The sequence below is a fragment of the Solanum stenotomum genome, chromosome 12, assembly GCF_019186545.1.
Source record: "Solanum stenotomum isolate F172 chromosome 12, ASM1918654v1, whole genome shotgun sequence".
In the NCBI taxonomy this organism is placed as follows: Eukaryota; Viridiplantae; Streptophyta; class Magnoliopsida; order Solanales; family Solanaceae; genus Solanum; species Solanum stenotomum.
Genome location: NC_064293.1, coordinates 31,295,815 through 31,322,084, shown reverse-complemented (window position 1 = coordinate 31,322,084; position 26,270 = coordinate 31,295,815). Strand labels below are relative to the sequence as shown.

At 31.7% G+C, this 26,270-nt stretch overlaps 4 protein-coding genes, 7 non-coding genes and 1 pseudogene across 11 annotated transcripts in view; 2 read left to right on the top strand and 10 right to left on the bottom strand.

The window, feature by feature from the left end:
* Window positions 1-2,059, bottom strand: part of LOC125848011 (uncharacterized) — a 4,992-nt gene extending 2,933 nt beyond the window's left edge. Inside the window, exon 1 of the mRNA XM_049527782.1 lies at window positions 1,471-2,059. Coding sequence (XP_049383739.1) covers window positions 1,471-2,016 — 546 coding nt within the window. The 5' untranslated portion in view covers window positions 2,017-2,059. The remainder of the gene's footprint in view (window positions 1-1,470) is intronic.
* The window catches only part of LOC125848021 (pectate lyase-like), a 159,425-nt gene that overhangs the window by 57,946 nt on the left and 75,209 nt on the right, over window positions 1-26,270 (bottom strand). The gene's annotated exons all lie outside the window — the stretch shown is intronic.
* On the top strand, window positions 5,367-6,365 carry LOC125848015 (uncharacterized). Its single transcript, XM_049527788.1, has 2 exons — window positions 5,367-5,851; window positions 6,045-6,365. Exons 1-2 carry the CDS (start codon window positions 5,633-5,635, stop codon window positions 6,348-6,350), a joined length of 525 nt encoding a protein of 174 aa, XP_049383745.1. The 5' UTR covers window positions 5,367-5,632; the 3' UTR covers window positions 6,351-6,365.
* LOC125849623 (small nucleolar RNA R64/Z200 family) lies at window positions 8,090-8,177 on the bottom strand. The gene has a single exon (XR_007444698.1). It is a non-coding gene; the product is annotated as a small nucleolar RNA R64/Z200 family (small nucleolar RNA).
* LOC125849617 (small nucleolar RNA Z199) lies at window positions 8,500-8,579 on the bottom strand. The gene has a single exon (XR_007444693.1). It is a non-coding gene; the product is annotated as a small nucleolar RNA Z199 (small nucleolar RNA).
* LOC125849574 (small nucleolar RNA snoR74) lies at window positions 8,681-8,817 on the bottom strand. The gene has a single exon (XR_007444654.1). It is a non-coding gene; the product is annotated as a small nucleolar RNA snoR74 (small nucleolar RNA).
* On the bottom strand, window positions 8,858-8,960 carry LOC125849609 (small nucleolar RNA R24). Its single transcript, XR_007444685.1, has one exon. It is a non-coding gene; the product is annotated as a small nucleolar RNA R24 (small nucleolar RNA).
* On the bottom strand, window positions 9,395-9,481 carry LOC125849624 (small nucleolar RNA R64/Z200 family). Its single transcript, XR_007444699.1, has one exon. It is a non-coding gene; the product is annotated as a small nucleolar RNA R64/Z200 family (small nucleolar RNA).
* Window positions 9,540-9,624, bottom strand: LOC125849620 (small nucleolar RNA U54). The gene has a single exon (XR_007444696.1). It is a non-coding gene; the product is annotated as a small nucleolar RNA U54 (small nucleolar RNA).
* On the bottom strand, window positions 9,836-9,913 carry LOC125849618 (small nucleolar RNA Z199). Its single transcript, XR_007444694.1, has one exon. It is a non-coding gene; the product is annotated as a small nucleolar RNA Z199 (small nucleolar RNA).
* Window positions 12,292-14,624, top strand: LOC125848007 (uncharacterized; annotated as a pseudogene).
* LOC125847321 (uncharacterized mitochondrial protein AtMg00810-like) lies at window positions 17,860-19,200 on the bottom strand. The gene is made up of 3 exons (XM_049526966.1): window positions 19,146-19,200; window positions 18,823-18,952; window positions 17,860-18,430 (listed from the first exon to the last, which is right to left on the bottom strand). Exons 1-3 carry the CDS (start codon window positions 19,198-19,200, stop codon window positions 17,860-17,862), a joined length of 756 nt encoding a protein of 251 aa, XP_049382923.1.

Below are 26,270 nucleotides of genomic sequence, written 5' to 3'. Positions count from 1 at the left end.
AAAAAACAAAAAAAAAAAAAACTGTAGCAATCATATTATTTTTTTTTAAAAAAATAGTTTAAAACAAAAAATATATTTAAAAAAATTTAATAAAATAATTAAAATGAGCATCTTATTAATTTTTTAAAATAAGTTTAAAACAAAAATTGTATTTTAACAAAATTTAATTTAAAAACATTTAAATTAGTTGAGTGACTTTCTACGTAAAATATCAATAGTTGAGTGATTTTCTTAATGAAACACTTATAATTAAGTGGTTTTTGAGTTATAAAACAAAGTTGAGTGACTTTCCAAGTAAACTACTCTAAGTTGAGTGACTTTCTAAGAGAATTATTGAAAGTTGAGTCACCATTTGAGATATTAATTCCTTGGAACAAGTACTCCATCTGTTTATATTACTTGGCTCCAATACCAAAGTAGGTGTTTCAGTCGCTTGTCAAATTTAGAAAATTAAGAGAGTTTTATTAATATTTTTTCCTTTCTACCTCTAGTACTCCCTTTGTCCCTGATTACTTGTCCACTTTGAATTGACACACGTATTAAAAAGGGATAAGGGTCTGAAAAATATCTCAACTTTAATCGAATTTGTTGTTGCGATACTAAACTTTCATGAGGATCTATTACCTGCCTAGACTATTTAATACCGTATTTTAAACATATATATTTGCTCACGTGGACATAAAAAATAATGTAAAATTATAAATAGTAATGTGTCCACGTGGGCACATATATACCTTTAAAATACACTATTAAATAGTTCAGGGGGTAAAAAATACGGTATTAAATAGTCTAGGGAGGTAATAGGTCCTTATAAAAGTTTAGTATCGCAACAGCAAATCTGACCAAAGTTAAGGTATTTTTCACACCCTTATCCCTATTAAAAAAACAATGATTGACATAATGAGTTTACCATTTTACCCCTATTAATTATGAAGTTGATGAATTAAAAACTTAAGATTTTCAAAAAGTTCTACCATTTTCAAAGTAATTAATTGAGAGTATAATAGGTAAAAAAAGATTGTCATTTCTTGATTTGTCAGAATAAACAAGTAATTAGGAACAACTAAAAAAGAAAAAGTAGACAAATAATTAGGTACAAAGGGAGTATTAAATAACTATATAAAGTATCATTAGTCAAATTTAGAGTTTCAAAGTATCCTTAACAAGGTTAGTTTAGTTGAATACACCCTAATAACAAAGGCTTTCTTAAAGGTTTGTGTAAGTAAATGACAAAGTTGCAGTTTTGCCAAAACCCTTTTCTTAAAAAGGTAAAGGTTAAAATTAGAAGCAAAAGGTTATCCAAATTTATCTTAGTTTAAACTAATTAAGCACTTGTTTCAGATTAGTTTTGATCTAATGAACCAAATAAATCATAAGAACAATATAATATCATCATCATCATCATAATTTTGTTCGCGAACCAAATTCCATTTAGCATCAAAATGTAGCATCAATAGAGCGAACACAAACCTGAGTCCTGGAAAATTTAGCAGATGTAAGACGAAAAGATAAGCTCAAATCATCATCACCCACTGATTCTGATTGCGAAACGCTTTCATCAGGCAATTCAGGCAGTACCTCAACAGTATCAACTGACCATAAGATCCAATCTTGATGTCTATGAGGTATATCATGTGTAACTGAATTCCTCCAAGGAGGTAATCCACTATTCGCCCTTAAAAAATTCCCATATCTAGTTTTCAGCTTCACCACAGATCCCTCTTTTATAGGTTCCCATTCAACTGATGAATCCAATTTACTAGGCAAACTTTGAACAACTTTCTGACCCGTTACCCCGAACAGACGTTGATCGTCTAAAGCCGTTAGATATTTTCCATAAATACTTTTTAAACGGATCACATTGTCCAATCCTTCAGGGAATTCGACAGTCCATTTAACGGTCCTTGTAGATCCACTGCGATCTTGGTATACGCATTCTTGATCAGGATCAGCGTGTAAGAATTTGTCATGGTTGCTCTTTAGCCTAACGGATTTCGCTTTCTGGAAAAATTCCATTTAGAATTGAAGAATTGAAAATTTGATGTACAATTTTCAAAAATTAAACACCAATGATCTTATTGAATTGAGGAAAAAAGGAAGAGTGTGTGTTTGTGAAACAGCTATTATTAATGTATGTAAGATGTCGTAATTGTGTAACGGGCAGGTAGGTAATATGTTGTCTGTGTGAAATCTTTGACCTCAACGTCCTTTTTTTGATATATATTGTGTCCCAGCTAATTTCATGGAGTACTTACTGGCATGTACTAATGATAATATCTAATTTTGTCGATCAAAGCTTAATAAGTTTTTTTTTTTTTTTTTTTTTATGCAAATCACATGGATTTTTCTATATATTTTTACTTTTCATGTCAATTTATTTTTCTCCGATATGACTACAAGTTTACTTACCTAACTACATTGAATAGATTTATTGAAAGAAATAACGATGACAATAATAATAATAATAGCAAATTCAGTGTAATTTCACAAGTCTGAGAAGGATAGAGTGTATGCATATCTTAGTTCTATCTTAAGAGGGTAGCGAAGTTAGACCCTCAACTCAAAGGAAGATGTAAAAAAGAGAACTAGCAACAAAAAAAAACAACAATAAGATAGTAGAATAATCGAGACTAATGAAACAACAACTAGTAATAAAAATAAAAAAATACGAAGAAAAAAAAAGGAATAAAACTAGTACTCCAAGAATGGGAAACCAATATAATACGTCCGACTACCTACTAATATTTTTCTACCTTAATTCTCGACCTCCATATCCTCCGATCAAAAGTTATATCCTTAATGAATTGAATTTGCATCACGTTTGCATTTGATTTATGACTTGCTCGTTTTAATAAGTGGGACTTTTATATGGATCTGACTGAAATAAGCCATAAAAAGCGTAATTTTCCTATTATGTGATTACAAATTAAACAAGTAATTTGTTAACATTTTTAATTAATCAGATACAATCGACATATGTATATACATCTGTTTCATTTATCAATGTGCATGAAAAAAATTAGATCAATTGTTATTAAGATACGTAACGTAATGTAACAATCCCTAGATATTTGTTCAACATGAAAGCATTTTTTTACTAATTTATAGTTCTTATGTAACAAATGATCGTGACTTGTGTCATTTGTTTGGTCCCAGACTGACCACAAAATCAAAGTATTTGTATTAGGTGAAGGCATCTTATGTGATAGATGAATTAAAAAATCAACTCTTATGAAACATTAGTATAATTTTTCAAGAATCCAGCGTGCCCCACTCTGGGGCTCTCAGGGGTCATGTGGTAGGATAGATAATAGAGATAGTAATATATAGTTTCTAAATTAAAAAAACTAAAATTATTTTATCTTGAATTTGATTTGAATATTAATTAATTTTAACATTATTTATTTCATATTTGTAATATAATGATGAGATAATTATTTCATATATATATATATATATGATAGATAATCAATCCCATGAAATATCTTAATTTATGAGATAATTTAATTTATCTCATTTTTCATATCAAAATCTTATTCATTGACAAGCCTTAGGCCAATTATGAAGTGTTTTATCCGATGAGTAAGCTTTGAACATGTTTCGGCTTAGATTATATATGTGTCAATAAATTTATAAAATATATATAAATATTAGATCATAAACTCAGTACATTAAGTTTGATGAAAGTAGTAGAATTATGAATGCAAACTCATAAAATTCAATTTTTAAATTTGTTTCTAAATCAATGTATTATATTGTTCTTTTACTTACTTTGTTTCCTGTTGATCAGTCCCCTAACTCAAGTAATTACTCTTTTCGTTTCATGATTTGTCACATATTACTTTTTATGAGACAAATTACTTATAACTTTGATGGATGTTTTCCTTTCCTATATTTATATTTTTTTTAAAAAAAAATTGCAGTTTATATATAATATTTTTCTTATATTTTTTAAATATTAAAATTTTAAATAAATTTACTTTAAAAAGGATCAATATTTTTTGAAAAATAAAACATGACAATTATTACGGAACAGATGTAGCGAGGTGTCGCGTCGGTGGACATATTATAAGTGGAGTTTCATTAATTTGGCGTTTGGGATGCTTAATTAATCAGCACATGTTGATACTCTATTTTTCCTGATTCTCATGTGAAATTGTCGGCCAGTTTGACAAGGCACATCCGGTCATGAACTTGTGAGTAATTTTCGTTTAGATATTTTTACAATAATTCGTTTTAATTAGGCAACTAAACACATTAAAAAGGGTTATATAAAGACATTTTAAGATTTTGGAAATTTCTTTTGCATGTTTTCAAGTGTTGCGAATTTTCTTGAACGACAGGTGTCTTTGGAAACATGGATAGTGTTGTATGACTGTGTACATGTCGTAAGGTATTAGGTTAAGTATCGGTGCAATTCTTGTATTTAGCTATTATCATTGAGTATAGTTAAGTTAATCATATGAAATATTTTTTGTTCATAATTATTTGTCTAATTTTTTTTTATTTGTCCATTTTGACAAATCAAGAAAGGATAAATTATTTTTACATATTGTATCCTCAATTGATTAATTTTAAAAAGATAGAACTTCTTAAAATTCTTGAATTTTTAATTCTTCATTATTAAATAAGGTTAAAATACTCGCTATGTCAATCATTGTTTTCTTAATAAATTTGTCAATTTAAAAGTGGACAAGTAATTAGGAACAGAAGGAGGAGTATATCATGTCCTTAAATTATATACACTCTCAGCTTTAATTAGAAAACACCTTAGATTTTACAACTTATTGAGTTGAAAGTGTGTGATTAATAGAAGTAATATTTTTTTAATGATTAACTTATCTATCTACCTACTAGACATTTAAAAAAGCACATAAAAGAAATTTAAATTTAAATCAAATGTGTATAATATAAAAAATATTTTATAGCACGTCGAAATTCAAATGTCTTGTCCTTACTATGCAAACTAAAAGAGAAAATGTCATAAATAGTCCCTTAACTATAGGAGTAGATTTAAAACGGTCCCTTAATTACTCACTTACCAAATTTAGTCCTTCGAATATTCAAAATCAGTAAGTGTAGTTAAGAGATCAAACTTGATAAGTTTTTTAAATAATTAATGAATTAAATTCGATAAGTGAATAGTTAAAAGACCATTTTAAACCTACTCTTATAATTAAGGGGCAATTTTATAACATTTTCTCTGAACTAAAATATACAACTTAGATCGAAATTCTCCCCCACATATATCTTACCGCACTTCCGAAATGTTCTCCAACAATGTATCTTGGCCAAACAATGAAAGACTGGTAAAACAAAAGAGGTTACATCTCATAACAAGAACAAAATGGTATTTTGCAAATATCATTTGAATTAGCTTCACTTTAGACTTTGGCTTCTCCCATTAATAATTTCAAAAGACCCTTTCAAATATATGTGCACATCTTTCAATCCTCTAAAGATCAATTCTCTCATGCATGTATACAAAAGGGTCTTTTGAATGTCATTAGTCATAATCATCATAGATTGTATATAAGAGTTTATTTTTTTCCTAATTAAATTAGTAACATTGCCTTCAAATTTGTAATTAATCTGAGCGATTTTGAATTTGAGGCTTGGAATTAATTAGCATATGGAGTACTTGGAGAACGCGAAAACTATTCGTCTGAAAACGCACAATGGCAAATACCTCACAGCAAGCAATGATGAGAAATCTATACGCCAAAAACGTGATGGCTCAACTGTAAATGCACTTTGGGCCGTTGAATTTTTGGATGACCAACAATACTTGCGCCTTAAAAGTTGTCATGGAAAGTACTTGACAGCTTCAAATGTTCCATTACTTCCTAAGGTAATTTCTCAATCATCATTTTCATCACATTTTTCCAAATTGGGGGTAAGAGAAGTACAATGTGGGGAGTCAGGAGTCCAGATAGTCACCCAACTTAGCTACGAGGATTCCCCTGTGCTTTTGTTGTAGTGGAAACTGGAAATTAGATCAGATATCTCACGACAACATTCCTATTTATATTATGTCTCATCAGGTAACGGGATCAAGAAAGGTCATGCAGACGTTGCCTAAGAAGCTATGTTCCGCAACAGAATGGGAGGCTGAACAAGATGGATCGTTATATCAAATTCGTCTAAAAACGCGATACGGGCATTTTCTGAGACCCTTTGGAGGAATACCACCATGGAGGAACATTGTTACCCATGATGTTCCTCATAGGAAAAAAGCAACTCTATGGGAAATTGAAATTATGGAGACTCACAAAAAAGCTCTACCTGCACCAACAAATTTCGCCCATATTACAAAAGCATTCTCTTGTAATTTTACTGAGCCCATATAAACAAATGAGTTGTATACATATCATTCTAATTTCTGGGAGCTTTTTATTTTATTAGTAACTCAAAAATCAATCCATGTTTCTGGTAACAACATGTCTATGTATAGTTCTTTTGCTATAACTTGTTATTACTCCCTATTGTCTCTAATTATTTATCCACTTTTGAATTAACACATTTATTAAAAAAATAATTAACATGAGTTTGTCATTTTACCCTATTTTTGTTATGAATGGATGAATTGAAAATTTAAAATTTTAAAAAAGTTTTGCATTTTTCAAAATAGTAAAAAATAAATTATTCTTTCTTAATTTGTCAAAATGAACCAATAATAAAAAATAATAGTAGATAAATAGTTAAGAAATATGTGATTATTAGTAACAAGCAAAAAATTAAAATCGAGGTGTATATATGCTAAGTTATATTTCTTTTTTAAAAGTGTATACAAACAACATTAATTTTGGGAATTTGAATTTAGTACTCATTTGCTTTTCATTCTATATAATCAACATGTGGCTAGAGTGCAACTTCTACGCATGGCTGCACAAACGGTATTTTCTCCGTATTCAACTTAAACTCAAAATCTCTAATTAAAGATAAAGTAATAAATAAAGTAATAATCATCAGTGACCACAACTCATGTTAATTTAATAATCACACTTTGGAAGAACAAGAGCAAGTTAGAAAGAGTATTATTAACCTTAGTTAAAATTGTTAGGTTATAAATCTGGTCTGTTGAATTGTTGAGAACTCTTAGGATCCATTTGGCCATAGATTTTTCAAGTAAAATTTGAAGAAAAATTAGGCAAATAATGTTTGTCCGTATAATTTATCATTATTTGACAAATATTTTTGATATATAACCCAAATTTCCAAATATAAGAAAAAAACTATATTTAAATCAAAACTCATTATTTGGAAGCTTTTAAAAATTCAAACTCTATACCAAACTTTCATCTTTTATAAAAACAAACTCTATAATAATTGTTAGAATATTACATAATTTTTTACATGATCACCAAAGTAATAATGAAATATTAGTGAATATAAAAGTGATGATACGATTAATGATAAAAATGATGAACAATCAACTTAGGATAATAAAGTCGTGTGTTTCTTCTACTTCATAATATATAGAATGACGATTGTTACTCCAATGTCATGAATACTAATTATTTGCTGCAAATATCCAATTGACTTGTTGCACAAGACATGAATCATGTCACAACTTTTCTATCTTGCTAAGTAATATAAACATATGATTAATTGTGATAGTTTTAAAAACATAGAATTTATAAGCAAATTACATAAATCACACTTTTAAAATAAAATTATAATTTATCCCTTCAAAGTTTATAATAACAAAAATCTATCAACAATAATATAAGCATTAATACATTTATTTAATGCGCGAAATACATTAATCATTAAATAAGATACATTACATTTTATACATAATACACTAATCTGATGTACATTTTATACATGATACACTAATCTGATGTGCGAAATACAATAATATAAACACTAATACATTAATCTGATACACGAGGTACATTAATTTAATGCACAAAAATGAGAATTTTGAAAATTTGTAAAACCTACAGAAAATAATGATAATAAATAAACTTGGAATTTCTATAATTTTTCCATAATTCTATGCACTGGTTATTTTTCAGGATCGTAACTAAATTGGATGAATAATTATTTTGGAAAAAAGTAGCAAAATTCAGATAAAACGTGAATTCTGCTCAGGATATATGAATGTATTCTCATAGATTTCTCTCTGAAGTCTGACATGTGAAATTTTCATGAATTCTTCACTGCAGAATATCCAAATAACACAATCACATTAAAAACAATTTCAATAAATCGTATAGCAATACAGTAAAATAATCATATTAGTCACATGATATATTAGTGCAAGGCATGTCATCATTGAACTCACAAATCTAAAAAAAAGACTAAAAAATGTAATAGAAAAATGTGAGAGATCAGAAGAGTAAAACAAAGAGGTGTTATCTGTCACTGTTCAATCAGAAACACGGACCAATTTCATTCATCACATCTCCCAAATACTACAAGCAAAACATCAAATTACCAGAAATTAATCTAACGCCAAATCCAAATTCTATTACATTACATATATAAAGTAATCATCAGAGACTTAAATACTTTACGAATCATGGAATTTACCATCATATTGTTGCAGTTTCTTTCTCATCATCTGATTTCGATTTTATCATCCAGTAAAATGGTACAAGTATTTCAGGTTCTTTGAAAATTGTTAACTGACTAAATCAGTACACATCTAATACAAAATTGACAATAAATAATATGTATCATCGTTTACTGAACCATTCCATCATAAATTAAGTCAAGTGGTTCACCCAATAACAATGCAATTCTTGATATCCCTGACATTTACGAGAGACCCATTCACAAAGAATGGCAATAGATCCCTGCTTTTTTAATCAGGTTTTTCAAAAAGTAAGTTCAAGTTCAAGAGAAGAAAGCTCAGAAGCCAAGCGTAACAAGAAAATTTCATTGAAGATCCAAGCTGATCCAAGCTTAAAATAGATCTCCTTACATGTTCGCTATCTCATCAATGCTTAAAATAATTTGACTACTATTAATTTGAAGGAATGCTGGGGATAAAAATTAACATCCTCCAATCGTGATAAGTAGCGTTATCTAGGCACCGTGCAAAAGGTAGTTTCTCATAGAAATAAGAAGAAAATACCCGTTGTCTGAGATATGCCATTGAAAACAGTGTATATATATAAATATATCCAAGATATTGTGTCAAGAGAGTACAATTAACTCTAATGGATCTTCATCTTGGATTTGTTTAGGCTTCATGCGGCAGACGGGTTACCATTAAAAGGCACCTGCTGCAGACTCTTGTGTGAAGCCATAATTAACAACATCCAAAACTTAGCAAAGGAATTTCTGTGATTCATAACCATTAGCAAAAATTTAAATCATGTAAACACATAAGTTGCAAACAATCAATGGTATAATGTGATGTAAAACTATAAAAGTGTAAATTTTGCTCAGATACATGAATATCTTCTCATAGATTTCTCTCTGAAGTCTGACATGTGAAATTTTCATGAATTCATCACAGCAGAAGACACAAATAATTTTCAAAAAATTCACATTAAAACAGTTTCAAATAGGAAAATGCAAATAGCTCTCATACTTCAAAAAAAATTATCTACTCATGCTTTAGATCGGTATAGCGTATATTGCCAAAAGGCATACAATCACTGAGCTATTTTTCACAAATCTGGCAATAAAACATAAAAATATAAAATAATACTCAATAATAATGAGAGATCAGTAGAGTAAAAAAGAAAGGTGTTATCTGTCACTGTTCAATCAGAAACACGGACCAATTTCGTTCATCATATCTCCCAAATACTATAACCAAAACTCCAGAAATTAACTAACACCAAAATCGAATTCTGTTACAGATATATAAAGAAATCATCAGAGACTTAAATACTACGAATCATGGAATTTACCATCATATTGTTGCAGTTTTTTTCTCATCACCTGATGTCAATGAACAAAAAGCTTCAAACAAAAATTGAAATCAATAAAAAGAAGCACCAAATAGATGCGGCGGCCGGCGAAGAAAACAGCACAAATTAATATACTTTCGTTATACCACCATAAGGTTATTTATAGTAACCCAACCTAACTCTTAAACCCTAATTTCATATTCTTTCAAAGTGGGATGGGCTGGGATAGATAAACCTCAACGTTGGACTAGTTCTGATGAGGCTTTGTTTGATGCGGCCCACTTTAATTTTGAACAATTACCATTCACAGCTTTATAAGAAAAAATTGAATGAAATAACAAATTATTAATTTAAATTAAATGTTATACCCCGGTTTCATTTAATTTTAATTTGTAGCAAATTGTTTGCCACTCGCCTCTCTGCCCAGCGAATCTCGCTCACATCGCCCCTCTCACTTTATACAAACACAAATGTATAAATTGTGTTTTCTGTTTGTATAAAACGAGAGAAAAATTGTATATACAAATACAAATACATATATTTTCGTCTTATACACTTATAATTATACAAATACAGATATTTCACTGCCCAATTTTCTTTTTTCTTTCTCTCTTTCTCGCTTTATACAAATACAAATTATACAATTGATTTGTATACGTATACCGAAATATACATATAAATAGTCATAGTCATATACGTATATCGAAATATACGTATTAATAGTCATGCGTATATGCATACTGAAATATACATATTAATAGCCATATTCGTATATGTATACCCAAATATACATATTAATAGCCATAGCAAACATAAAATTTGTTGTGAAACGCAATTATGCAAACTATAGCTATAACATACAAATATGATTTTTATGTTTGCTAAACCTAAAATTTACTCTATTATATATGTTGACTTACTAATTCTCAGCTAATCTATTATAATATCACTCCCTCTTTATATTAAAAATATATTTTATCTCTCTGTTAAATAAAAAGTTACCTACACGGCTACACCAACCGCAAAAGTTACCCTCTTCAATCAAAAAATACACATACTTAATTCAAATAGAAAATCAACACAAATTACTTAGATAAAATATATTATTAATTCTAGTGATAATATTATATGTTTAGTGAAAAGGTAATAGAACTTTGTTTGATATTTTAAAAATTTTGAACTAATCTATTTATAACTTACTATCTATTAATATATTTTCGGTAATAAGAACAAACATATCCTGCAACAAATCACTAATATTTTATTAACTTGAAAAAATATTTTACATATTATATAATAAGATACTAACTCTTTGCTTCCAAAATTATAAATTACTATTATTTAGAAATGGCACTTTTAAATGACTAACAAGGACAATTATGTAATTTTACCATTAATTTTAGGGAACTTCTAAAGGATAAACAAGCACTTGGACCAAAAGTTGTTCAAATTGTACTGTGAATAACATCTGAAAATCATAAGTTATGTAATTATGGAGTTCAAAAAAAACTTGGATCAAAGGTTGTTCAAATTGTTTTGTGAATAACGTCTGAAAATCATAAGCTATGTAATTATGGAGTTCAAAAAAAACTTGGACCAAAGGCTGTTCAAATTGTACTGTCAAATGTAATAACTTTTTCTCCTTTTTGGTACAATATCATTCGCTATCAAAACCCATCAAATTTTCAGAAGACACATCACTAAATAATTAGACCAAAGCCGGTTCAAATTTTACTATGAAATGTAATATTTTTTTCTCTTTTTTGGCACAATTTCATTGGCTATCAAAACCCCTCATCAAGTTTGAAGAAGACACATGTACTTATACTATGGCGTGTCTTCTTTGTATTATATATATTTATTACTCGTAGAGCATAAATTTATTATGCTTCCATGCAAAAAAAACTTTTGCTCCCTATCTCTGGTATTTTTTCCCCTTTTCCTGTTTTTCCTCTTTCCATTTTCAATTTTTCTTGCAGATTTTGGTTGTCACCAAAGGAGAAAATCAAAATGGGACAAAATTAGAGTTGTTATTTTCACTTTACATTCCAATTGCAGATTTTGGTTGTCACCAAAGGAGAAAATCAAAATGGGACAAAATTAGAGTTGTTATTTTCACTTTACATTCCAATTTTATTACTCAGCAGACAGATTTGGGGGTATTTATTATATTTTTTAATGTTTCAGTATGTTAGGGATAATTATATTCTTGCATGTTCCTAATTTGATTCGAAGTATTCAGATTATGTTTTCATTACATTTTCTGATTTTTGAGTATGTGGAGGGTAATTATGTCCTTGCATGTTCCTAATTTAATCGCCCATATTCATGCAACCACAAAAAAGAAAGAACTTTGACTCAATAGTGATGTTATCTTGCAGATACTATTATTTGGTTAAATATATTTCGTACAGACATGGTACTAAGATTGAACATCGATCGAATAACATTAGACACACGAGATTGGATTTGCAAAGTTTAAATTGTGGAAATCGAATGCCCGTGAGAAAGTCATGACAAGAAATATAGATTCCAAAATTTGATTTTGGAAAATGAAGAGGTGAGCTCATTATATTTTATCTCATGAATATTCTTCTTTTTCTTTTTACCTCTGCTGAACATTTTTTCTCGGTTTTCCTGTTTATAAGTGCATAGAGTTAGACTTTATTTGCATTGTTGAGTAGTATAATCTCAGCTTTCTATAACTCTTACTTTCAAAATTGCTACATTAAGGCAGTTATGTATGCCGACGAAATTGAATAGTATGCAAATAAGCTTACATTCATGGATACCTATCTCATTTCTACCGCAAGAATTAAAATCTCGCCAACTTCATACGGCAAGTCAATACATAAATTTTACTGGGTTCTTGACAAAGAAATAGTAATTGAACATGTCAAACCATCTAACGAACTTGAGAAACCACTTTCACCACCAACCAAGCTAAATATCACAACCTTTGACCGCATTTCTCATATGATCGTTGATTATACTGTTGAAATTGGTATATTAATCCTAATTGCTATTATCATGCTAAAATATGCATGTTTACTAATACACACACTTATAACATTTCATTATGTATTATATAAGCATATATACTGGCAATCGTTCTTCGTTATGGTCCTAAAAAATATGCAGGTCGGAGTCATCATAAGTGTCGAGAAATTACCATTTGTGACAATCAGTAACTATAACATTTCACCTATATTTTCTCATTTTATGAAAAGATTTTGAATAAGTAAACATTTTTTTGTTTGTTTGATCGGATCATCAATTATCGTGGTACTTAATCTTCTCTCCTCACGCTCTAATGAAAAATTAGTTTCTCCTCACTCTATTGGAGGATTTTGGAGAAATAGAAGGAAATGAAATTGAAGCTAAAATGAAAACAGATGCAACACTTTTGTAATCCTTGGAAGGAGTACGTATATGAATATCTACTTATCAAGGTACAGACGCGCTGAACTTTTTACCAACATAATTTTAGAAAATAACAAAACATTATACAAGATATGTGTTATACAGGGTTGTCACTGCAGACTAGGTTCAACTCCACAATACGTGTGGATCCTACTTACCCACAGATAGTAGAACTTATCAACTGGTACTCACATTTCATCATTATTCTCTAGCTTTAATTTGTATTTAAAGAACCTACTAAACATATTATTAGGTGTAACCATAGGGTAAAAGGAAACAAAACAATGTTGTTAAGTCGTGCGTCAGAAAAAACCTCAACAAGCTCATCTACCCCTTCTATGGTAGTGACTCATACCGGCAGACAAGTTATCTCTATTACATAAATTTCATCACCATCTTCTGTAAGTCATACTTCAAGTTGATCATTTGAGAGTATACTTATTAATTTTCTGGTTGTTTAGCTTTGGCTGAATAAAAAAACAAATTATATTTATTCATGAGTAATTTAACATGTATTATGTATGTGATATTTTTCGACATATGGGACTCTTCTATGTTAAGGCAGAAATGACAATATCAAATGAATTGCAAGTGTTTTGTGTGCTTGAATGCTCACGCTGCAAACACAAGAAGCGCACAAAGGATAGAAAGGATTTTGAATGCCCAAAATGCAATCGAAAAACAATATTAGTGCCTTGGTACTATACTTTTGACTTGTAAATTATAGTTTGTACAAAATATAACATATATTATACACAAATATTAAACTTGCCATGATTTCAGGTGTATCTTTCAAATTGATCTTATTGATGGAACTGCTACAGCCACAACATCTATCTCTGCTAAATTGGGACAAAAATTACTCTCCATGACGACGGAAGACATATTTGGCATAACTTGCGCTAAGGTGATCTCTCATTTCCGATGGCTACTTATACACGTCTATTGTCGCAACACCATATATCTTGATCAGAAACAGTTTAGCATATATGCTTATTTCTAAAGAGTTTCTCGTGACTCTTTATATTTACAGAGGCAATCATTGTCTGTTAATCATGTCCATGAGATTTTGTCAAACAAACTATTTCAAATTCAGCTAAGGAAGTCATCTTGGGGCATCCCAAATAATTAACACACATACAACTTTGTCCATTCTTTCCTACGTGGAAAAGGAATACTCTTCCGCCCAGCACTACTGAAAGGAATTCCAAAAAGATCAGCCCTTTGGGAATAAGTGAGGTAGAGGTGATGGCAACAACTACAGCAGTTGGTTCTTCAAGTGGGAGGCCAAAATTTGAACCACCCACACCAACAAAAAATGTGTAAAAGGTCGGTCTACATCTGACTTTCACATTTATTTTTGGAATAAACTTTCTTGTAAGCTATTCAAACTACAAAAATTACATTATATAAACATCATCAATCCTATGAAAATCACCATAAAGCAACACAACTTCCAACCAAAAGACATACATAAATATAATCCAAATATTTGATACTATTGAAAGCATTTACAACCCAATTAGTTTACTTTGTCAATACATTTTTTTCCCTTCAAAGTTATGATTCATCTGGGATTTCAATTTTTTTTAATTGTGTTGGATTTTGATGATTCTGAGTTGGGTTAGTGATGTAATTAAATTCCTTTATAGGAATAAAAGTATGGAGAATCAAGAATCTAGATTAGATTATTTTAGTTCTAACAATCTGTGTGTGTTTGTAAAGTTATAAAGCATTCAAATGTCTTTTCTTTTTATGGAAATGAATTATGATTTATTACCATACCAACAATCCAATACACTTACACTCTGTTTGGACCATTGTTACGTATTGTAATGTATTGTATTGTATTGTATCATTACTATACCTACAATGTTTATTTTGATTGTTACTTAAAATGTATTGTATTGTATTGTTAAATTTCGTTGTTACGTAACAATGAAAACCCTCATTTTATGGAACAACCAATTTGGTGTGTTTTCATTGTTACTTAATTTCTTTTTCCAATTACATCTTTACATAATATTTTATAATATTATTTTACCTTTTACCTTATATTATTTAATTCTAGTCAAACCTCCTACCCTAGAATAATTAAAGATATTTTAGTAAATTTATAAATTACAATACAATACGATACAGTCAAACCAAACAATAAAAATATTATTAAACAACAACAAACAATACAGTCTAGCCAAACATTGTATTTATACCATACAATACAATACATTATGAAACAATGGATAACAATGATCCAAACAAAGTGTTATGGAGCATCTATACTCTCAAACACCTAACTTGATTCCAAGAATGATAGACCTCTATTATACTAATTACAGAGATGATCATCTGAACATTCCGATCATCAATGAAGAATCTATCACTTTTATCGATTTCATGACTTTCTTACTATTTGATACCAAATGAGCATATAAATTTACCTTAAAGTTCTGCTCATTGTGGGTGATTAGCTTTTTTTCCCCCTCCTCCACCTATCGATGTATCAAGACTTATTTGATCGTTTTGTAAATGAATTCTCTGAAATATAACATCATATCAAGATTTATTTGATCGTGTCTCTATACCCTGATTAATTGAATTTGTTCTCATCAATGTTGATGAAGTTGGAAGAGTAAATGCTTGAGTAAATTTAAAGAAAATTTCAGTCTTTCTAAAGTTTACCTCCTTTATTTTTGGGGTCGCTGGCCTGTTAATTGACCATATTTTGCTCTTTCTAAAGTTACCATTTGCTCATTTCCAGTTTCTGTGCTAAAAAGGTGCCAGTTTGGAGGATAAAGTTTTGAACTTTTTCTTCCGTTTTGAGGAATTCTAAGATTTAAATTGTTTTGCTATGTATTGCTATATTTTTAGTTTCTGACAGACTTTAAACTGTCTAATTGCAGGAACTCCCTTACTTGATTTGTGACTTTTGCTTAATGAAGTTTTTGGATTCTTAGTCGGTACAAGTTCGCTCAATAGGGAGAATGAAATGAATCGGTTATTTAACTTTTTAGGATGCCTTCATTATTTAGCTTTCCGATAATGTTTTATCCCACATTTTGGTGTCATATGTCACTTTTCAAACAGTTTCACTTCCATCATCAACCACCTCAACTTTGTGAATTTACTAACATGACACAATTTTCTCAGGAACCCCCAACAACTCCCTATGCTATGATTTTTTGAATGCAGAAGATTAGCTACTAAGAAGCGAATTCCGACATCCTTTACATATGATAAACAATGACATAGTAATCTTATATATCAAAATTGAAACATCTGCTATATTTTTTTGGGTGTATTACATTAATTAGTATTTGCAGATCGTTCAAGTCGTATGGTGTTTGTTGTACATATTCTGAATATTTTTAATAGTATATGATATTAACCATCTTCTGCAGAAGTTGTCACCCTTGATTCATTAATATTAATATTTTTACAAGCATAATAACTCCATAGTTGCTTCAATATTAATTTGACTATTGGGCCCGTGCTTGCCACGGGTCTCCTCCATCTAGTTATAAATAAGAGAAAAAGGTCTGAATATATTTGAACTTTGACTGAAATTGTTGTAACAATACCGAACTTTGGAAATGACTTTTACCCCCTGCACTATTTAATAGTGTATTTTAAAGGTATATATGTGTCCACGTGTACATCATAAATATTGCATCATTATAAATAGTAATGTGTCCACATGGGCACATATATATCTTTAAAATACACTATTAAATAGTGCAGGGCGTAAAAGGTCCTCCATAAAGTTTGGTATTGTACAACAATTTCGGCCAAAGTTGGAGTATTTTTCAGACTTATTTGCCTATAAATAAATATGAAATGAACTTTATAATAAAAACAAAAATTTTGGGAGTATTTGATTTGTGGGTCCTAATGTATATCCCCAATAGGCTAATGTCCATTAAATGTCAATATCATGTTTATTTTTTGCTTATCTAAGTATAAAGATAAATAATTTTAATCAAAATAAAAGAAAGAACTACGTATCCACCACAAAAAAAATTCTGCTACTTGATTTATTTGTAAAACTGTATTTTACAACAAAATACATATTGTATTTTACCACATAACACATACCTCATCAACAAAAATTATATAATTGAATGTAGTTGTCAGCTATCTTGAAGACGATAGCTTGATGAACACTTCTTCTTAGTTTGAAATGTTCTAGAAGCAGATAGAGAACTTAGAGAATTAACAAATTATGAATTGTATTCTTGCACACTAAGAAATTTTGTGCATGTATATATACAACAGAAGGAAAAGAATAAATTGTAACTACCCTAACTAACTTCTTGATCACTAGTCCTCTAACTTCTAGTAATTACATAATGACCCAAACTTCCTATGTAATGTCTTCTTCAATACTCCCCCTCAAGTTTGAAGGTATGACCAAGTTCAGTACTCCAAATTTGGATAGCAAATATTCATGTTGTGATTTTCTAAGACCCTTAGTCAGCATATCAGCCTCTTGTTCTTTAGTATTCAAATACTCAGTCTGAATGAATCCACGCTGAATTTTCTCCCTTATGAAATGACAATCCTACTCAATATATTTTTTTGTTCTTTCATGTAGAACTGGGTTGGAAGTTATTTGAATAGCAGATTTACTGTCACTATAGATGATAACTGGTGTGAGTACTTCTGCTCCAAGTTCTTTGAATAGTTTCACCAGCCACACTACTTCAACTACTGCACTTGCCATACTCTTGTATTCAGGCTCATCTAAACTTCTAGAAATAGTTCCTTGCTTCTTAGATTTCCAAGATATCAGTGAGCCTCCCAGTTTGACCATAAAACCTGTAACTGATCTTCTTGTGTGTAGGCAAGCTCCCCAGTCCGAGTCACAATAGACTTGCAATTGTTTACTGCTTTTACTGGACAGTAGGACACCTAGCCCTGTCTGACTCTTAATGTATCTCACCACCTTGAGAGCATCATTTAGATGTGATTGTTTAGGTTGATGTAGAAACTGGCTCAAAGTCTGTGTGGCAAAAGATATGTCTGGTCTAGTGACATTTAGATACAATAGTTTCCCAATCAACCTCATATACAATGTTGGATTAGTAAGTAGCTTGTCATCCTTTCTTGTTCCACTTAATTCATCATACTCTCTGGTAGTTCGTAGCACATTTACTCTCTGAGATAATTTCTAGAGTATATTTCCTTTGATGAATCACAATTCCTTCTTGGGATCTAGCAAACTCAATCCTAAGAAAATACATGAGATCACCTAGATCTTTCATCTTGAAAGTATCATGTAGAACTCTTTTGGTCAGTTGAATGAGATTGAAATCATTTCCTGTAATCATCATATCATCAACATATACTAACAGTATCACTAGAGATGTGCTTATCTTCTTGATGAATAAAGAGTAATCAAGATGACTTTGCACAAATCCCATTATGATAAAAGCTTCTGTAAGCTTCACATTTCATTGCATTGGGGCCTGTTTCAACCCATAAAAGGGATTTAGTGAGCTTACATACAGGTTTCTCCCCTTACACAGTAAATCCCTTTGGAGGTTGAAAGCCAATGGGAAGATTCACATAGACCTCATCAAACAAATCACCCTCGAAGAAGGCATTAGACAGATCCATCTGGTGAATGTGCCAATGTTCCTTAGCTGCTAGTGCTAATACACTTTAGACAGTTACCATCTTAACAACAGGGGAAAAAAATTCTTGGTAATCCAGCCCCTCTCTCTGATTAAAACCTTTTGCGACCAGTCGTGCCTTGAATCTATCAATTTCCCCAGAGGCATGATACTTGATTTTAAAGATCCACTTACAACCAATGGCTTTCTTATGCGGAGGTAAGGGAACCACCTGCCAGGTGAGATTCTAAATCTGAGCTCTCGGCCTGCATTGCCTCAACCCACATTGGGTCTTTACAAGCTTCTTGAAATATGCAGGCTCAACTTCAGAACCAAAGGAAGATATGAAGGCCTAATAGGAAGGAGACAAATGCTCATAGCCAATATACTTGTCAATATAATACAAAGGCTTAACATGGTTGAAATGTGCAGAGGCAACATAGTCAGTCAACCATAAGGGAGCTTTGCTGCTTTTCTGGGATCTTCTCATGGTAGAACTATCTGAGAATGAAGTAGGTTCCTCTGTAGGCAAGACAACTATGTCAACACTATCAGGATCACTAATGAGAGGTGTAGGATCAGGAAGTGTAGCAGTATGGGGAAATGGATGACAGGCAGTAGAAGGTGATACAACAAAGGAAAATATGGATTCTCTAAACAGTACATCTTTGCTAAGGAAGAAATTTCTGTCTTTGAAATTGTATAACAAATTGCCCTTTATTTGATCACTATAGCCCATGTGAATAGCAACAACACTCCTAAGTTGGAATTTATTTTGAATGTACATATTCTTGGCAAAACAAAGGCAACCTAGAACTTTCATATGATGAAGAGAAGGTTTCCTTTTGTGAAACATTTCATGAGGAGACTTGCCATGTAGAACAGGTGTGGGTAGTCTGGGTAGTCTGTTGATGATATAAGAAACATTAAGGATGGAATAACCCCAGAACCTGGTGGGAATATGCCCTTGAAACTTGATGGCCCTAGCAACCTCAAGGATATGGCAATGTTTTCTTTCCCCAATACCATTTTGTTGTGGTGTATGAATACATATTCTCTGATGTAGAATGCCTAAGCTAGTATATAAGTTATGACACTCAGTATTAGCAAAGTCAGAACCATTGTCAGTTCTAATGATTTTACCCAAGGCATTAAACTGAGTCTTGACTAAAGTGAAGAAATTTTTCAACACAAAACAAACATCACTCTTCAGCTTTATTAGAAACAACCACATCATTCTAGTACAATCATCGACTATGGTTACAAATAATCTATTCCCATCATATGTAGGGGTATAAAATGGACCCCAAACATCTATATGAATCAACTAAAATGGACAAGTAGATACAATATTGTTATGCTGAAAAGGTAATCTATGTTGTTTAGCAAGTTGACAGATAGTGCAATTGTGAACCTCCTTGTAGAATTGTTTAATAGGAAGATCAAGAACATTAGCTAGAATAGTGGAAGAAGTGTGTCCTAGTCTTTGATGCCATAGAATGGAATGTGACTCTGATGGAGAAATATCACCTTGAGCTAGATGTGAATATAATTGAGAGAATGAGTGAGTAGGTAAAAGATAGAGCCCTGCATGCTCTCTAGCAATCACCTTCACCTGCCTACTGTAGAAGTCCTGAATAGTAACAAAATTAGGAAAGAAACACACTAGGAAAGAAACACACTGCACATTGTAGATCCTTAGTAATTTTAAATACTGACATCAAATTGAATTTAAAGTCAGGAATGAGAAGCACATTATTGATAATGTCTTGTGATGTCATTTTATAGGAACATGTAAGAGTAAAGAAAATAGTGTCTCCATTTGGTAACTGTACACTTCCAGGTTTATCAGCAGACATTGGTTGTTTATGATCAAGTAAATCTGAATTAGGTGTCATATGATTTGTTACTCCGGAGTCTAGAATCCAGTTTGACTGTTCAGAGCTAACGGTAAGTGCAGTAGCATTACCTGTGGATGAATAGTGATCTTTAGCTAGATTTGCACTAGAAGACCCTGAAGTTAAGGCTCCTTCTGTGCTGCCCTGTAAATTGGACTGACCAAGCATGTGTAAAATTTGGTTGTTTTGCTCATGTATGACATTCATCCCTTTGTGATACTCAGTATGATCTGATTGTCTAGATCATTTGTCATAGCTGTGAGCCCTTTGATTCATAAATCTACTATATTCAGACTCATCATTGTACCTAGAAAGCTGATCATATTCACTAACTGCATTGTGAGCAGCTGGATATGGACTCATTTCATTATTGGATCTTTATCTCTCATGATATGTGCTAGGAGTTCCTTTCTTCTTCTTTTCATAACCAGATGGATAGCCATGAAGTTTATAATAAATAGCATGTGTGTGTCATGTTCTTTTGCAGTAGTCACAAAATGTATTTGGATCATAACTCGAACTAGATTTTGTCTTACGTAATGGATTTGAAATGTGACTAGTAGTGAATAAGGCACTTAGCTCAGAAGAACTGGAATTACTGGATATTTGAGAGATGTTACGATGACTCTCTCTTTCAATCAATAGAGAGTAGGTTTTGTTCAGAGATGGCAATGGGACCATCATAAGACTCTGACCTCTAGCTTGCTCATATGAGTCATTAAGTCCCATGAGCTACTGAAGCAGTTTCTGATTATGCATGAACACTCTAAATTCTCTCGAATTAACACATTCACAGCTAGGAACAAGAGCTAGACTCTCATACTCTACCCATAATTGTAAATCTCGCACCTAGATACAACTAGAAAGAGTTTAAAATCTGAAAATAATGATTTTGGAAAGAATAAGGAAATCTGGAAAATTTTGTATAAGTTAAGAAAGTGAGTTTTGGCCATATTCAAATGGCCATAACTCCTAGCTCAGGATAATTTAGGAGAAGCTGTTGATATAGTTGGAAAGCCCTTGGAGATATCTTTCCAATGCCGCCGAGTTTGAGCGATTTCGACATCGTATGAGTGAGATATGCCTTTCAGAAGTTGGGTTGTTGCATTGAGAAAAGTCCCAATCCGGATTTAGGGAAGGGCAAAGTAGTCTTTTATCTAATTTATTTCCTAATTCGTTTTTAGGGATTTATTGGGGTAAAAACAGAACTTAATTCAGTTTTGAAAAATTAGAATACGCTTAGGGCTTGGAGAAGAGAGAAAGAAAGAAAGAACGGGAGAAGAAGGCAAGAATTCACCAAGATCATCTAAGCTTGCGAGTGGAATTCATCGGGGGTGATCCCTATTAAGGTATGTGAGATCTTTTCGTGATGGGTTAGTTCACCCACACTCTCAAATTATTTCTATTCAGAGAATGGTTGTCGATTGAATGAAAAGTTAGTGAGTTCTTGAAGAACTTTGTTGAAATTCGTTAAGTTCTTGTTGGTTGAGTTGTTAATGCTTGGGGGTAGGGTTGATTCATGTTTCCGGGCTGTTTTTCCGAGTTAGATTAGTTGTGTATCGAGGGTACAATTGATCAAGTGTTTGGGGAAAGAACTAGGGAATATTTGAGGGTTTAGAGATGAAAACGGAGAAGAAAAATCACGAAAACCTGGGCAACGGGGCTGGGGCGCCGCGCCAGCCAACGCGCCCCAAAGCAGCCTCTGAAGTTTTGGCCTTGGGGCAGCGCGCCCCACAAACTTCTCTAAAGTTTGGGGCATGGCGCCCCGCGCCTCTCAGAGCACCAGGGACGCCAGTTCTCCCCATTCGTCTCCCACCTTTTAGTACATGTTCCTTAGCAATGTACCTATGTTTCTAAGTTGATTCCAACACTCTAAGGTACATCTAAACATCATGAAATCATCCATAAACATGAGATCATGAGCCTTGAATCCATAATCCAATTCAAGGAAAGTTAAGATCAAAGTCAAAGAAGTTAAGAGTCAAGTCTAGAAGTTAAGAAGCAAGTCAAAGCAAAGTTTCTTAAAGTTTTCAGGAGTCTCTATTAAACGTTTTAACTTCGTTTTAAGGATCAAGCTTCAAGTAAAGCAAAGAGTAAGAGTTGAGTTCATTTCTCAAAAGTTATTAGGGAATTATGTATTCCCAAAGAAGTTTATAAATGTTTTCACATTTTAGCAAAGAAAAGGGAACATCGATTCCAAAAAGAGCCTTTGGGCTAAGCTTTGAGCAATTATCTCAAATTAAAAAAAGAGGTGTTTAAAACACATATGAGCTAAAGTATAGTTTGGGAGTAGTATTGAGCACCGAATTGGGGATGCGAGTTCATATTAACTCAAATCTCCATAAGAACCATGTAGCCAACATGGGATTTAACGGGTCATACTGTTTAGATGATCACGTAAGTTAAGCTAGTGGATCCACTAAGTTAAGTAAGGTCCTATATCAAGGCAAGATATAGGATGATCCTTGGGCAACGTGAGGTAAAACGTTATATCATCACTAGGGCTTATAGTGGTGGTTGTCGGTTAAAGAATCTCCCACTAAAGTTATATTACTTTTATATATAAGTAAAGTTGAGTTTGTTATTGCTTATCTTTAACGAACTAAGTTGTTTTCACTGTTTTACAAGCTTTATATATATTGCATGTGTCTTATTGCTTTATATTGAGTTCAGTTATTCATGAGTTAAAACAGAGCCAAGGTAAATGTTCCTTTGTACTCATTTCAAGCTTAAGTTGTGGTTTAGCATTCCAACTCGCATACTCGTACATTCAATGTACTGATGCCATTTGGCCTATATCTTATTATGATGCAGGCGCAGGTAACTAGGATCAGCATCCAACGCGCCATTGATCCAGTTGAGCACTCCAGAGTCAGTGGTGAGCCTCCTTGCATTTCAAAGGACTTTTTTATTTCGCTTTCCTAGTTTTCTTTATTAGGATGTTGTGGGGTCTGTCCCAACATCCATATCAGTATTATAGAGGCTTCATGGACAGTCAGACAGTTAGTTTTGAGTCTCTCATCTATGTATTTGCAAATACTTTGTTTTGAGATATAAGTTGTCATTTTGGCTAAGATGTTATCATTTAAACTATTACTTAAGCTTATGTTGTTGAGTTAAGTCTTCCGCTGAGTTAAGTAAGCCAGGCCAAGGGTTCGCTTGGGGCCAGCAATGGTCTCGAGTGCCGGCCACATCCAGGGTGTAGGCTCGGGGCGTGACAATAATTCACGCAGCTTAGAAAAATAGGTTGAGATTGAACTGGTACCTTGACTGATTGTTGCAATCTCCTTGTGTAATTGAAAGATATGCGATCCATCGATTTTGTCATATCGTTCACACAGATCCTTCCTCACAGCAGCAACATTCGTAGAGTAAACTATACCTCCAAGTAATTCCTTCGATACACAGTTCATAATCCATGAAAGTACTATGGCATTGCAGCGTTCCCATTGATTTGACAAATTTGGACCATACGATCTTTTTTTGCACGATCCATCGATGAATCCAAGTTTATTTCGACCTAAAATTGCAATCTTCATTGCTCGACTCCATACTGAGAAATTGTCAGATACGTCAGTTGGATTGAGCTGAGCAGAACACCAGAATTGTCAATTGAATGTAGGAAAATATGATGAGTATGGCTCAGCTTTTCTAGCAGTTCATTGTCGACAATTGCCATGATTTAACCGAGATACTTTGAAGCACTACAGTAGTCACTGTAAATCAAGCTCTGATACCATGTTAGCTATCTTGAAGACGATAGCTTGATGAACACTTCTTATTAGTTTGAAATGTTCTAGAAGCAGAGAGAACTCAGAGAATTAACAAATTATGAATTGTATTCTTGCACACTCAGAGATTCTGTACATGTATATATACAACAGAAAGAAAAGAATAAATTGTAACTACCCTAACTAACTTCTTGATCACTAGTCCTCTAACTTCTAGTAATTACATAATGACCCAAAATCCCTATGTAATGCCTTCTTCAATAGTAGTACCATTGAAGGAAAAATAAGAAGAATAAACAAAAGAAGGGTTCGGAAGCAACCAACAAAGTAGTATACTTTCATAACGTCACCGCATGGTTATTTGTACCTATTTAGTACTCTATCGGGTTAGATGATTTTTAAATCTTAAATTTGTTCCTTTTCAAAGTGGGTTTGTATGGGTTGTAATAGTGTATCCAATCTTCTGAAATCTCAACGTTAGTTCTAATGAGGCCTAGTTTGACGCAACCCACTATATTTTGGAACAATTAACATTTGCAGTCATTATTTTTATAAATATGGCTATTTAATGCCTTATGTCTCGCCTCTCTCTTCTCTTTGACGTCTCTCATCTCTCATTGATATCTCTTTCCTCTCTTTCTTTATATAATACAAATCATCAATGCAAATGGTAACAACCAATTATACAAATTCAAGTGGTAACAAATATATATATATATATATATATATATATATATAATAATACATGAACACAATACACAAAGCAACTGATAAATACAAATACAAATTATTACGAATTACAATAACGATACAATTGTATTTGTTACTATACTTGATACTATTGATTTGCATCAACTAATTGAATACAATAGTCTTTGATACAATTGTATCCATTGAGACAAATCAATAATATCAATTGTATTCATGATACATTAATCGGTCAAGTGTACAATTATTAATCAGATATACAAATTGTATTTGTTAATATACTTGATGCATTTGCTTTGCATCAACATGTAAAATATAATAGCTTTGATACAAATCATACAATTGTATTTAATGATCTAAATTAATTAGGGAAAAGAGTCTGAAAAATACTTCAACTTTGGTCGAAATTGTTGTTACGATACCAAACTTTGAAAAGGACCTTTTACCCCATGTACTATTTAATAGTGTAATTTAAAGGTATATATGTGTCTACGTGGACATCATAAATATTGCATCATTTTAAATAGTAATGTGTCCACGTGGACACATATATACCTTTAAAATACACTATTAAATAGTGTTGAGGGGTAAAAGGTCCTCCATAAATTTTGGTAACGTAATAGCAATTTCGACAAAAGTTAAAGTATTTTTCAGACCATTTTCCCAATTAATTATAGCAATTGTATTCGTGGCACATTTATTAGTCATATATACGCTTATCAATCAGATATACAAATTATTTGTATATCTCTCCCAAAACTTTCACCATCTCTTCTCCCTCTCCCAATCTCGCTCGTATCTCTTTTCCTTATAACATGTAGCTAGGAATCGTAATTGAGCAAACTATAACTAAGAAATCTGATTACACATCTAGTTTTAGCTATTTTTGAAATTTACACTTATTTTTACATTTAAGAACTATCTAATTAGATAAACATTTCTATCACATCAAAATTATTTAAAAGAATTATATATACCCCAAATTAATTCCATAATTACTCTTCTATCTCCCTCTAGTTT

Excerpts from the sequence above, each read along its gene's own strand:
- LOC125848015 (XM_049527788.1), top strand. The coding sequence starts at position 5,633 with ATGGAGTACTTGGAGAACGCGAAAACTATTCGTCTGAAAACGCACAAT. Across the intron at positions 5,852-6,044 it reads ATGTTCCATTACTTCCTAAG|GTAACGGGATCAAGAAAGGT; the intron begins GTAATTTCTCAA and ends ATGTCTCATCAG.
- LOC125847321 (XM_049526966.1), bottom strand. The coding sequence starts at position 19,200 with ATGTGGGTTGAGGCAATGCAGGCCGAGAGCTCAGATTTAGAATCTCAC. Across the intron at positions 18,953-19,145 it reads TTTAGAATCTCACCTGGCAG|CACTAGCAGCTAAGGAACAT; the intron begins GTGGTTCCCTTA and ends AAAGTGTATTAG. Across the intron at positions 18,431-18,822 it reads CCTCCAAAGGGATTTACTGT|AGAGTATGATGAATTAAGTG; the intron begins GTAAGGGGAGAA and ends ACGAACTACCAG.